The 15,064-nt window shown below is 34.3% G+C and overlaps 1 protein-coding gene across 8 annotated transcripts in view; it reads left to right on the forward strand.

Moving 5' to 3' along the window:
* Positions 1 to 725: 725 nt before the first annotated feature.
* Positions 726 to 15,064, forward strand: part of arhgap25 (Rho GTPase activating protein 25) — a 33,552-nt gene continuing 19,213 nt past the window's right edge. For 2 of the 8 annotated variants that reach the window (XR_012406019.1, XM_073950652.1), the window contains exons 1-5: positions 726 to 781; positions 913 to 978; positions 7,279 to 7,478; positions 8,123 to 8,204; positions 13,614 to 13,730. Coding sequence is in view for 5 of the 8 variants with exons in the window: in XM_073950652.1 (XP_073806753.1) it covers positions 915 to 978; positions 7,279 to 7,478; positions 8,123 to 8,204; positions 13,614 to 13,730 (463 nt within the window). In the remaining 3 variants the exon portion in view is untranslated. Of the gene's footprint in view, positions 979 to 7,278; positions 7,479 to 8,122; positions 8,205 to 13,613; positions 13,731 to 15,064 lie in introns of those variants that run through there. The other 6 variants (XR_012406018.1, XM_005165169.5, XR_012406020.1 and 3 more) reach the window with 4 other exon arrangements.

Genomic DNA, 15,064 nt, shown 5'->3' on the forward strand with positions numbered 1-15,064 from the left:
TAACCCACTCGGTGTTGTTTTTTGGTTTGTGTTGCTCTGTTGAACAAACTAACAACAACAGGTCTATATGTTGTTGTTGTTTTGTCACTATATAATCTGTAAGCTATTTCTGTTGTACTTTTTTGTTTTGTACTATTTTGATAAAGCAGATAAATGTGCTTTCCCTGTCGCTTTGTGTACAGTGATTTGCTCATTTGTAAATGGTTAATAAAGAGGAAAGCTCAGTATAAATATATATACAGTATCAAAACTTCTTCTCTTCCTCTTGCTTACTTGAACTTCCTATTTATGTCGAATGCAGTTATTTTCTAATGATGACAGAAACAGTTTTGTGTCCATTTTAGATGCCCAAATGCTTTTTTATACGATCAGCAAATGGTGCATCTCTTCAAGAGAAGGATGACAGATGTCATTTGAAGAAAATGGCCCCATTTGGTTGAGGTACATCCTGTACAGTTGTTGTCTGAACATTCGCCTGTGTGTAAATTCATCAGCTCTTGCAATTTTTTTCTGTGACTCGATGTTTGCCATCGACTTCCTCAACACTTGAAGGTTGTGGGTTTGATGGGTGACTGTTCAACTCTGCTGTTTCTGTGCATTCTGACAGACACACTGAATGTAGGAACTACAAAATAACTTGGTTTGGTCACACAAAATCTGCAGGCGAGCCGAGGGGCAAGATTCAACGTGTTTGGAAGTGTAAAAAAAAAACAAGAAGAAGAATCAGATCAGCAGAGGAAGGAGGAAGTACAGAGAAGCAGAGAGGCTGACTGGAAAGAATGTACTCTTGAATTCACTGTGTGTTTTGTGTTTGTTTGGTGTGTGTGTGTGTGTGTGTGTGTGTATGTGTGAGCGACAGAATGTGTGCCAGTCTGATTGAGTGTGTGTAACCTGTTTTGTCCAATTTTGAAGAAATGTCTCTGAGACTACCTCGCAACTGGGACTTCAGCACCTTCAGAGCTGAAACTGCCAAGATCGGTGAGTGACACTGTGTATGTGTGTGTGTGGTCAAAGGTCAAAGTCTTTTCACCTAGTCCAAGTTTCAGGAATTTTATTTGTCCATGCGGGCTGTTTTCTGTGTAATTCTCTGTATTTAATGACACAGCAGGCCTCCTGACACTAGGAGCTAGAAGAGGTTTGATATTTACTGTCTTTGGTACTGTGCGGCTTACATGTTTGTGTAATTGACAGGACAGTGATGGTGCAGATGTGATAAGTGTAACTTGAAAGTAAAATTTTGATATATCAGTAAATCACAGAGACATGGAGATGGTAGAAAATACACTTTGAGGCTAATTCATAAAAGCACTTCTGTTTTATTCTAAACCTGTTTATTTGTCATTCTGTCAAATCCAACCTTTGGATTTTCAGTTTGGTGAGATTATTTCTAGTGCTTCCTTCCTAATTTGTCTCCATTCATCTCCATGCAAGCTGTTTTTAACTCTTGCTAAGTGTTGAAGCAATGATGATTGAGATGCTCAAAGGATGTATTCCATCAGATTTATGGAGCAATGAATAATTAAAAAGTGACTTTTATGGTTGTATAGTTTTTTTCTGGTCTGGTGGAGATGCAAACGCATTCTTGATTTCCTCTCTTTGTAATCTTCAGACAGGAAGACGCTGCAACACTTTTTTTTCTGACAAACACATTTATTTTCTGCTTCAAATGTCAGCATAGTGTAAAAAAGCTAGGTCATTATCTGCTGCAGGGACTATTGCAGAGTGTTTGGTTGCCGTTCTTTCAGCAGGTAAATGCAGTGGTTAAGAGGCATTGTATGATGGACTATAGGCCTATTTGTGATGCTTAGAAATTTGAGTCTAGGTTTTTTTTTCCAGATAGCGTTACATTGCTTAAATAGAGTGATTTTTTTTTTTAAAGCTTAAACTAAAGGTAAACCGTTAATGTTATACAAAATATCAAATCAGTTATCAGCTGTTATCAAAAAATATGTCAGTGTCCATTAACGTTTGACAATTTTTTTTATAAAACGCCTAATAAGGAGAATGTTTTCTAATGTTTACATTTTTCTAATCCACAGTCGTAAATATTGTTAATATGATGACAGTGTAAAATATTTTTTTGCAAAATGAGTTTTCATATTTCATATTGTTCATTACAGTCGTGTTATGCCTGAATCAGCTTTTAATTTTTTTCTGTTTAATTAAAAAAAAGTCAGTTATTAACATAATCTAATTATGTTTATAAGTTTGGCGTCTGTATGTTTCTGAAAGGCTTTTATTATGTTATAACCAAGCTTAATTATTTGATCTAATATTCAATAAATACTGAAAAGAGTAGTAATAATGAAAATATTAAATAATTTCTGAATGCATTTTCTCCTGATATTGCAAAGCTGAGCTTTAGACCAATTAGAAATCCTTTTAATATGATGGTTTAATGCTTAATATTTTTTTAAATCAATTTAGAAATATTTTGTTGCTGCTTTTTAGTGAAAGTCTTTATTGTCACAATTTATACATTTATTACAACTTTGCATAGCATAAGTAGTAATATAAAAACAATAAATTAATTAAAATCAAACCTCACTGACCTCAAATTCTAAAAATGTATGTCATTTCAAAATCAGCTCAATCTGTCTTCATGTAGGACCAAGTTCACCAAAATATGAAGCTGATTATTGAATATAGACATCGCTGTGAAATCTAACTAGCCGTTTACTTAATATACAACTATTATTGATGTACCTCTAAACATATCGTAATAGCTTCCATTTGTGTACAATGCATTATAGTTCTAGAAAGGAAAAATGAATTTGTACAAGTACTATTTTGTTAAGCTTGTTCCCATGCTATGATTCAGAATCTTGGTTTTACATCTATATTTTGCTCTGTTTAATTAGCAATATTGAGAGTTGTTGATGTGGTAGTCGTCACCCTGTTTGATAGTGTTGGTATATGTTAAAACATGCACATTGCAAGAAGATCAACTGTAGTGTTTATTTTACTGTAATGCTTGATCTCGTAAAGGCAATTGGTTTGCATATTTTTTTTAACACATAATTATTAGATAATTATTCTAGTAAATGCAATTGTGAAAATCTGAAAAATGACAGTAAATGTTACTGTTGCTAAATGTTACTCGGTGTAAATGTTCGTCAGTTTGGAGTAGACAACTGGTATACACTGTTAACAATTTTCTGTAGAATCTACAGTAACCGACTGGCAGCAGTTCATCAGTAACTTACTGTAAATCAAATACAGTAAAAATACTATATTTACAGCACCGATTATCTTGCCATATACAGTTGAAGTCATAATTATGAGCCCCCCCACCCCCCTTAATTATTTGCCCCCCTGTTTATTTTTTTCCTCGATTTCTGTTTAATGGAGAGAAGATTTCTTCAACATATTTCTAAACATAATAGTTTTAATAACTCATTTCTAATCACAGATTTATTTTTTCTTTGTCATGATGACAGTAAATAATATTTGACTAGATATTTTTCAAGACACTTCTATACAGCTTAAAGTGACATTTAAAGGCTTAACTTGGTTAATTAGGTTAACTAGGCAGCTTGGTGTAATTAGGCAAGTTATTGTATAACGATGGTTTGTTCTGGAGACTATCAGAAAAATATATAGCTTAAAGGGGCTAATAATTTTAACCTTAAAATGGCTTTATAAAAATTAAAACCTGCTGTTATTCTAGCCAAAATAAAACAAATTAGACTTTCTCCAGAAGAAAAAATATTATCAGACATACTGTGAAAATTTCTTTGCTTTGTTAATCATCATTTATTAAATAAAGAAATGATTGTTTAATAATTCTGACTTCAACTGTATGTATTTACAGTATTGTGAACTATGCACCGATTTTCACAATGTAAATTTAAAATACAGTAATAAACCACATAACTAACTTACAGTAAAATACAGTTCATATTACGGGTAAATACTGTGTAATTTAGAACAATGTAATTTAAAAGAAGAAGCTGTTTATTTACTTAGTTTTAAAAGGCAATCGGTTTGCATGTTTTCTTTTAAAGTAAGTATATGTAATTAGATTGTTATTTGAGAGTAAGGTTAAGCTTGAACGGGAGATTTTCAAAGATGGAGGGAATGTGAAGGAACATTGTTTAGATGTGGAGCAAGTCAAATGGTTTAATAAATATCTAAAAGATTTCTTGTTTGAAATACCACGCACACTTATGAATTAATTGAGTGCATTAGTAGCTTCCTGAGTGTCTCAGTCACAATGCATAAAGTAAAGTTGATGAATTTCAGACTAAAAGCAGACAGTGAAATGATTGAGCTGCTCAGTAGATCATCATTCTGCTCTGTAATTTCACACACTTCGGCCCTGACGCAGAGCAGCTTGGCCTGACGTAAAGGGCTGCTTGCATCTCTGCTGTGATCTTCTTGGTAATTCATGAAGATTTTTTGAAGCCACTCTCTTCACTTCCCCGCCATAAAAGCTCCCCTGATCCCAGCGTGTGTCATAGCAATGGGTGAGGTCTGAAGCGGGCCGATGTGTGTGGGCTGGTGGTCCAGGAGAGAGAACAGCACGCGCTCCGTGCTCTCCATCAGGGAAGATCTTCTCTAAATAGACCAAAGAGACTGACGTTAGGTGGGGATCTTTCAGAAACGCTACTTCCTGTGGTTGATGAGCTTGTAACTTCCTGTTTATCTTAGTTCTCTCTCTTCTGCCCTTTCCTCTCGTCTCAATGGGTTATATAGCGAATTTGACTACAAAAGCTCCAGGCTGCTTCAAATCACTGTCACACCATCTCTTGATTGGACCTTGAGATGTATTCATTATAGATGCTGTCTTATCAAAGTGATTTGCATGAAGTCAAGTGTTTGGCAGCTCCACGACGAAACTTTCACTATGATGAGTGATGATTGAGGTGTTTAAGGCATCTTACATGTAGTCATTCTGCAAATGTTTTTGTCCAAAACGACTTACGAATGAAGAGGAATTTGGTGATTCAACTACAAGTTGATGTAAATGTACAAAGCAACAGTTAGTGCTCAGAGTATTCACTGCTAGGGTAAGGAGGAGAAGGTTTTCTTGTTTTTTGAGATAGAATGTGTTTCTACAGGTGGTTTGTCAAGCCCACTCACCTGTGTGAAGAACACTTGATGAATGCACAAGGATTTATTCATAATAAAATGCCAATATAAAAAAGCATGTTTTCTTATGTCAATCACAGGGGTCTCTACCCCACTTTCCCTGTGCTGGAACCACTCATGAGATATCCTAATTGTTTCTTTCACACACATATGGGCTTAAACGGAGACTTCATCTGAGAAAGAGTTTGTAAATAAGTTGTAAAGACACTTCAATTTAATTTAGCAAGAAAAGTCAAATTCTCTGGAAAATGTCAGACAAGTCAATTCTGCTGGGAAACAAAGCACTCTTTGACTTGTTGGTCTTATGATGGTTTAAAAAATTATCCAACAGAGCAGTTTGATCCAGTCTAATCTCCCGAGGAAACGTAACTATTTTACTTTTTGTTAGCTTAATGGCTAATTTGTACGAATTCATACAAGTTCAATCGTATAAAAATGTACAATTTTTAAAAGAACACCAAATCTCACCCCTAAATCCAATCGTCATAGGGGGATCAGGCTTTGCCATGTACTAAAACCAGCAGGCCATGTTCGACTGGTTTAGTTTTAGATTTTTTATTTTTTTTCCAAACCAAATTAATCAAAGTACAATAATCGTATATTAACCTCTGTCTTTTTTATTTATTTGGAACCCACACATTCATGCGTGCACACACACACACTCAGACACACTCAAAAATGAGCAGAATACAACATTTTTTAATGAAATATTAAGAAGTCTCTCAATATATTAAAGGTAATTACAATCTATGTATTATTATCAACAATAATGTTATTTTCTCTTAATATTTAACTAAAACTTGTAATAATGTAGTAAGGGTTAAACCATTTAAATAAAAGTTTAGTTAAAAAGTCACTGTTATATACAGTATATACCACTCACTGGCCACTTTATTATTTATACCTTGTTAGTATCAAGTATTGTATCACATCCATGATGTGAATCTACTGTTCCACCACATCCCAAATGTGCTCTATTGGATTGAGATCTGTTAAGTGTGGAGGCCATTTGAGTACAGTGAACCCATTGTCATGTTCAAGAAACCAGTCTGAGATGATTCACACTTCAACATAGCACGTTATCCTGTTGGAAGTAGCCATCAGAAGATGGGTACACTAGTCATAAAGGGATGGACATGGTCAGCAACAATACATTAGTCTGTGGCATTGACACAATGTTCAGCTGGTACTAATGGGCCCAAAGTGTGCCAAAAAAATATCCCCCACACCTGCTGTAGCCCATCTGCCTCAAGGTTGGACATGTTGTGTGTTCAGAGTTGCTCTTCTGCATACCTCGTTTGTAATAAGGTGTTATTTGAGTTACAGTTGTCTTTCTATCAGCTATATTCAGTCTGGCCATTCTCCTCTGATCACTGCCATCAATATTTTGATCTGGATATTTTTTTTTTTTTGCATCATTCTCCATAATCCCTAGAGATGGTTGTGCGTGAAAATCCCAGTAGATCAGCTATTTCTGATGCTTGGTTTAAACTGCAGCAGATCGTATTGACCATTTCTATGCCTAAATGCACTGAGCTGCTGCCATGTGATTGGCTGATTAGAAATGTGCGTTAACGAGCAGTTAGACGGTGTACTTAATAAAGTAGCCATTGACTGTATATATTATTTGATAATGTTTGAGCAGCGTTTTAATTGCATAAATCGTGGTTTTATTAAAACCTGATTATCATTTAAATATGTTGAATTTTTTTTTTTAAGTGACATTTTTTTTGTATATTATCTTGTCATTTTTATTTCATCTCAATTTTTAGAAGAAATGTGTTAAATAAGCTGAATGCTTAAATATATGATAGCTGAGAACGCCATTAGCTTATTTGAGGTATAAAAAAGCACTCCTTAAATAACAAAATGTTCCTCCTTGATGTTTCAGTTCCCGAAATCAATCTAGGAAAAAGTCAAACTCCAATAGTACCCTTTGACCTATAGTGAACAATGCATTGCACCGTAATATTGAAGGCTGTTTTTGCTTAAAAGCATAAAATAGTTCCAGGTGGAGCTTTCATTTTTATTTGTCTATATATATCAGCTCTAAAACCAAAGCAGGACATGTTCTTCACTATATATACAGTATGTCCATTAAAATTAGACAGTCCACTAACAGGGGATTTTTATTTTTTCAGAAGGCCTAATTCTCTGTCTGTGTTTTTATCAATTTCCACTCAGCTCGCTCCAAGAGTGTTATTCCAGGGGAAGGAAGCCCTGCGTCCACTCACTCTGGGTTTAAAAAATCTATGGAGAAGCCTCTGAAAACAGGCTGGCTGAAGAAGCAAAGATCCATCGTGAAGAACTGGCAGCTGCGCTTCTTTGTGCTGAGAGGAAACAGCCTCACTTACCATAAGGATGACAAAGAGAGCACTGTCCAGGTAGGATACTTTATTATATTAATTTTTTAATGCATCATTTATTGTTATTTTCTGTAATTTTTTTCTATTAAAATAATTTCTTACAAAGAGCATTTTTTCTATCCTGGGGGGTTTAATAACATGCAATATTTAAAATAAATGTCAGTCAGTTAGCTAAACTAAAAGTAGTAATTTTTAAGTCAACTTTAAAATGTTCAAATTAAATTATATTAATTTTTACCTCATAGATTTATTTACTTTACGTTTAGAAATGAGGTCTCAGAATAATTTCATTTAATGGTATCAAAACTAGTAACATGACTAAAATGAATTTTTTTTTTATTTACACCCATGGATTTTATTTATTTATCAATTTATTTTATATTATTCTATTTTATTTTTACCCCTAGGCTTAAATTGTATTTTGAATGATAGGTTTTAAGTGTAGCCTCACACTTTTTAATCTCACTGTATGCCATCAAAATCAATAAAATAATGATCAGGATAATTTATTTCATTATTAATATTATGATTATTATTATTATTATTATTATTATTATTATTATTATTATTATTATTATTATTATTATTATTACATTTATAATATTAATTTCCCTTTAGTTTCAATCAGACATTTCTGTAACTATTGTGTATTTGATTCACAGGGAACCATACCTTTATTCTCATGCCAAGTTAATGAGCTGCCATCAAATGCAGACGATAAATTCCTGTTTGAGATTATCCCAGGTGAGTCTTTTGATTTTACTTCTGTCACACAAAATGGCTTTTCACTCTATGCTAAACCCAAAACAAAAATGTGGAGAGAAATTGACACCTAAACTAAATATACTGGAACTAAACTGAGAGCATGAAGGACAAATAACAAAAGGAGAGATCACATTACTCTTATTTTAAAATCATCGTACAGGTTACTTCACCTTTCCTACTAATCAGAAAAAGAATTTTTTTTGGATTATTACAGATTGCAAAGATGTTTATTTTTTAATAAAAATGAATAAAACTTTTTTAAAATTTGTAACAAAACTCTTTATTGAGTATTTAATATGAATAGGCGTTATCGTCACAAATGGCAGCATCAATTTGATAATATTTTCAATGATACTGAATTGAGGTTGCCCGGTTTTTGCAACAAAACTATTCCAATGGCCAATCAAAACTAGCCCAATAATACCAAGCCTTACAATATGACCCATCCATGGTTTGAATCTAAAATTTTTAATTAAGATTCAATTCAAATTATGTTTATTTTCTATAGCGTTTTTACAATGTAGATTGTGTCAAAGCAGCTTTACATAGGTGTTTTAGTAAACTGAAATTGTGTCAGTCCAGTTTTCAGAGTTGAAGTTCAGTTCAGTTCAGTTCAGTGTGGTTTAAATTTCACTGCTGAAAGTCCAAACACTGAAGAGAAAATACACCGATGCGCAGCTCTACAAGTCCCCAACAAGTAAGCCAATGGCAAGATTTTTGAGGAATCAAACTTCACCAATTGACGAAATGAAGAAAAAAACCTCAAGAGAAACCAGGCTCTTTTGGGCATGACCATTTGTTCTCTGGCCAAACTTCTTGTGCAGAGCTGCAGTCTAGGCACCGGAAGCAGGAGAACGCTGGACGTTTATTGTGGAGAACTGCAGGTGTATAAAGGTCACCGGCAGGTGTTTAGGCTGTCCCACGTGATCAATGAGAAGACGTCTGTCACTGTGGTTTCATGCACCTCGCTTCTCCATGACCACCACAGCATCAGCTCAGGATACGGCCTGGTCCAGGATTATGGATACTTTGTCATTATTTCTTCAAAGGTCTTGGATAGCATTAATAGTGCTGCATAATATCTAGGGGCCTCTGTATGAGTATCCCGTGGTGGAAATAGAGAATAAAGAAAATAGTTTTCGTAGCTGCTGTTCATAGTGTTTTTTAAATATGAAATGCAAAAATGAAGTGCTACAAATTAAAAACAGTACTTATGCAAACAGACATAAAAACAAACATGTAAAGCATATGAGAGTTTCTAACAAAATGTCTGGTGCATTAAGACAGGAGGAGTGTGTCCTACAGGTGGTTGTCAAGCCCGCTCACCTGTGTGAAGCACATTCATACATCATATCGTTATGTGATGCATTGTGTGTATGCTTTTCTAAAAAATTAGCTTTTTACTCTAGTTTTGAACTGAGAGAGTGTGACTGAGCCTCAGACATTATCAGGAAGGCTATTCCAGAGTTTAGGAGCCATAAATGAGAAGGCTCTACCTCCTTTACTTGACTGTGCTGTTCTAGGTGCTACAGAAGCCTTGAGTTTTGAGATCTTAAAGAGCGGGCTGGATTGTAGCGAGACAGAAAGTTGGTTTGATAAACAGGAGCTAGATTATTTAAAGCTTTATTGGTTAGAAGCAGTATTTTATAATAAATGCAGAACTTAACAGGCAGCCAGTGTAAGAGGGATAAAATTGGGGTGATATGGTCATATTTTTTTGACCTGGTAAGAACTCTGGCATCTAAAGTTGAAGTCAGAATTATTAGCCCCCTTGAATTATTAGACCGCTTGTTTATTTTTTCCCCAATTTCTGTTTAACAGAGAGCAGATTTTTACAGCACATTTATAAACATAATAGTTTTATTTACTCATTTTTAATAATGAATTCATTTTATCTTTGCATGATGACAGTAAATAATATTTTACCAGATATTTTTCAAGACACTTCTATACAGCTTAAAGTGACATTTAAAGGCTTAACTAGGTTAATTAGGTTAACTAGGCAGGTTAGGGTAATTAGGCAAGTTATTGTATAACGATGGTTTGTTCTGTAGACTATCGAGAAAAAAATTTGTTTAAAGGGGCTAATAATTTTGTCCCTAAAATAGTGTTTAAAAATTTCAAACTGCTTTTATTCTGGCCGAAAAAAAAAACAAATCAGACTTTCTCCAGAAGAATAAATATTATCAGACATACTGTGAAAATGTCCTTGCTCTGTTAAACATAATTTAGGAAATATTTTAAAAAGAAGAAAACAATTCAAAGGGGGCTAATAATTCTGACTTTAACTGTACATTTTGCATTAACTGAAGTTTATTAATAGAGGATGCTGGTCAACCAGCAAACAGAGCATTATAGTAATCCATTCTAGAAGTCATAAAAGTATGAACTAGCTTTTCTGCATCTGTGAGGGATAGCATACTCTGCAACTTTAAAATATTTTTCAGATGAAAGAAGGCAGTTTTTGTGACATGGAAGATATGATTTTTAAAAGTTAACTTGCTCTCTAATATAACACCTAGATCTTTTACAGTAGCGCTAATACTAACTTTGAATCCCTCTAATTGCAGGTCAATTCAATATCAATATATTTCTAATTAACTGTAATTGATTAACTTTCTTCTGTAAAATACATGTAATTTTTTTGTTATTTTTTTAGCAACAATACTAAAGAGTCCTTCTAATACATTATCGTGGAAATAGAAACAGCCACAGTGTCTCGTAGCACCTATACAAAAAGTGTGCTAAATCTCTTTCTTCATGATATTATGGTTTTCATCATTGGTGAAATATAAATCTGTTACATTAAAATATTTTAACACAACCATAGTAATGTAATTGATGCAATATGCAGAACTTTGACCACAAAAAAAAAAAACAAAAAAAAAAAAACAACCTGCGGCATGGTTAAAATTAGCCTAATTCAACAGGAAAAATCATGGACTTGGCAACCCTGACTGAAAATAATATTTCTACATACTATTTTATAATGTAGCCTTATTACTGATGCAGATATCTGCCACTACTTCCACTAGATATGTCATATAAATAAACTTGCTAATTGCAAATGAATAATATAATTTTTCATGTAGTTTAAATAATACATATCCGTATATAAATAATTGAATCATGCTAAGAAAATAGTGCTATTTTCACTTGGTCTTTAATTTGATATTTGCACTTACATCTGTATCTGTTTGTATGTGCTGTAAATAGAATTAAAATATGCCTATTTTTAATTTAGCATCACATTGCTAAAGTAGTTGGTGCAAATAAACGCAGCCAGTCTTTTATTAGTTTATAAGCCATGGCATGGTTTTACTCTAGACTATCTGTCAAAATTGCTTTCGGTGTATGAAACTCGATGAACTCTCAAACTGTCTTGTTATTTAAAAAAAAAAAAAGTAGAACCAAGAAATTCGGTGATTCAATCCTAGCCTCTGAAATAACCTGGAGTAAGTGAGTTCAGAAAATCTTCAACATTTGAAACCCTATTTAATAACCTATTAATCGATATTGTGGCCTTTATTTATACTGACCTTATTAATATTTGTTTTTGTTTTTAGTTTTAGTAGTGTCTATTTTTATTTTTTATGCGTTAATTTGTGTTATTACTATTAATAATGTTCAATTTTCTGCATTTAAGGCAGTTTGAACTGCATTAATTTATTTGGAAAGTTTATTTGATTGATGGATTGATTGATGGCCTAAACACAGTTTGTAACTGTGGGTAAAGGAAACAGAACTCTGCGTATAGACACATAATGACATATAATGTAATGCTGTACAGTAACGTGTCATTTGTTTGTTTCGGTTGTCTTCATTTTAATCGTTTCGTGAAGATGCGATGATGTGCTTTATCTGCCTGCCTGATCCCGCTGAACTGGATTGGTTGTGTGACATTTGATTCGGGGGATGTTCTGGGGGCGTGGTTTGCGTGATGCGCTGCAAGCTACTAGCCCGACCATGGAAATGCGACATGATTTCAGCCTCACTGCTCATGCTCCTGGGCTATTGGCATGACCTGGCCCGATATAAGCCCTGGCTCGCACTGGCCGACAGTGAAAATGCGGCTATTCATGCTTGAAATTTAGCATGGTCAGCACCTTGTTTCTGTGCTGTTAACCTGTGGTGCCAAACATACTGCCAGTCATGTGCCTCATGTTCACATGCTTTGGATAATTACAGGAACACTTATTATTTAAAGATAAATATCTCCTCAAACTTGCCAACAGTAATGAAGAGGAAGCCTCATTCTTACTTTAATAGTCAGAAAAGTCAATTCAAGGAAAAAATGAAACACTATAGCAGTATATAACTGTACAGGAACCCACATAACAAAATTTCTCTGGCCCAGCTATGGCCCACACAATCAGGTTTTGCTTGGCCCACATGCTGCAGTGAATTGCGGTACATATTTGGACCAAGTCTGGCTTCCAGAGTTAATAATTCATAACTGGACCTGAACTGGGCCAGAAAGGTTGGAGTGTCACAATTGCAAATGAAATTAACTAACCCATGAAGCATTGCGCTTTAGGCACACTATAGCCATGCTTTTTCTTAAGACGACCTGATAGTAGAATTTTTTTCTTTACTCAAAAATAATTTAAATGTAGTTTAAAAATGTGGGTCAAGACAGGATCAATTTACGGGAACCACTTATCAATTTTTACCATCTGGGCCAAAAACTACATTTTACATCTGGCATAAATCTTGCCAAACTTGGGCCAGGTTTGGCCCACATGCTGTATGCCAGTGCCAGATGAATGCTTGCTGTGTTAGCTTTATACCAAATCTGGTCCAGAATTCTTTGCTACCTGGGAATAATATGAGGATGTTTGACACTAGAGTCTTTATTTAACTAGGTCGCATGGTGCATTCACAGACACTTTAAATATGAAAATAATTAAAGTTATTTTTTTTGTACTCAGTCTTTTGAATTGTGCATTGTAAATCCTGAATACAATGACCCTGGGTTAATTGTTTTCAAACCCCTTAAAGGAAAAGTTCATCCAAATATTTTAATCTTCTTTCATTATTTACTCGCCCTTCACTTGTTTCAAACCTCTTTGAGTTTCTTTCTTCTGTTCTACACAAAATAATTTTTGAACAATGCTGGAAACCAGAAGTAATTGACTTCAATAGAATTTTTGTCTTTCTGTGGATGTCAATGGCTAGCAGATTCTGATATTCATCAAAATATTTCTTTTTAGTTCAACAAATAAAGCTTGAAATCATTTAATAGTGAGTAAATGTTCATTTGTGTGTGAACTGTCATCTCTGTAAAGTGAGTATATCTGTGTTGGTTATTAATACAGTGTTTACATTCTCTTGGGCTCCTAAATTTTCAGGGCAAAGTTATTTAAAGTTGTTGTTTCTGTGATGCAGCAGGTGGCAGTACGGATCGGGAACGGGATGCTTATGTTCTCATGGCAACCAGTCAGAGTGAGATGGAAGAGTGGGTGCGCTGGATCCGCAAGGCCATAGGGTCACGCTCCAATGGAGGTATCGGTTGTTCATCGTACACAAAACGTCAAACAATTTGTGTTGTTTATCATTGATTGAGCAGGTTCTAATACAGTGTTTCTCAGCCACATTCCTTAACCAAACACACCTGATTCAGATCATCAGCTCATTAGCAGAGACTGAAGGACCTGTAATGGGTGTGACAGACAAAGGAGACATCGAAAACATGCAGTGTTTGTGGTCCTCCAGGAACGTGGTTAAGAAACACTCAATTCGAAAATATGCCTGTTCTCTCTCATATTTTTAATATTTTATTTGGATCTAAAACACACTGCAGTATGTGTTTTTATCAATAGGGGGAAAACCTTGGAAAAATCTATGCAAAAAATGTATCTGCTTGTTAAGTGTAATGTCACGTGAAGCAGCTTCTACCAAACTTTACAGAGAGACTTAACAGATGGGAGTAATAAATGTTTACAAAGTGATGTTATACTTTTGAAAATCAGATGGCCAGAAAGAGTTTGATCGATTTAGATTTTGTAAAATCAGAAATTGATAAATATTTTTGTGTGTGTTGCATCAAGTCCAGAGACTGTTGTATACACCATGACTTTATAAGAAATTCACTTTAATGTGTGGTCATTAACAAAACTTTCCTTAATTCAACCGAGTAGCGGCTTGGACCCAGAAACCAATTTAATTCATCATGTCTTAACAAGCAGATATTAACAGTGCATAGGATTAACTCTCTTTTTACTAGTGTTTGAGTGTATAAAAGTCTGAATTGTTAAAATCTGTGTAAAATCTAAATTTACAATGTTTATTTTGCTAGCGCACTTTGTTATTCTTAACACAAACAATTAATCTGAGCAAGTTAATGAACTGAACAAATAATGTCAACATACTGAAATAAAAATCTCAGCTACTTGTGGTTCACCTGGACTTAAGCTAATATACAGTATATAATATGATGCACTATACTGTAGAGCTGGGCGATATGGCAACAAAAAAATCACAATAATTTTTTTCATATTGGTCAATATCGATAATTATCGCGATAACTGTAAAATAAAAAAAATCTATCAATTTTATAAGATTTTTAACCTGCCAATCCCTTTGTGCAGCTGATTTAACACAGTAATCATCAAGTGTTCATTGAGATGTGTTTGAGACTGTGTTGTCTGTCATATCTTTCGTCTGGCTTTACGGGTTTTTTTTCTTGTAAGGCACGGCTTTCGAAAATGATGACATTAGACTCTGCTGGGTAGTTGCGCTAGTTTATCAACACATGTTTGTTGTTTGTAATTTCTTTGCATTTTCATAAGGGTGGTATTGTTTTAAATGATGAAACAGGTTTGTGGTGTTGCCTGCTT

Source organism: Danio rerio, chromosome 5 (assembly GCF_049306965.1).
Source record: "Danio rerio strain Tuebingen ecotype United States chromosome 5, GRCz12tu, whole genome shotgun sequence".
NCBI classification, from domain to species: domain Eukaryota; kingdom Metazoa; phylum Chordata; class Actinopteri; order Cypriniformes; family Danionidae; genus Danio; species Danio rerio.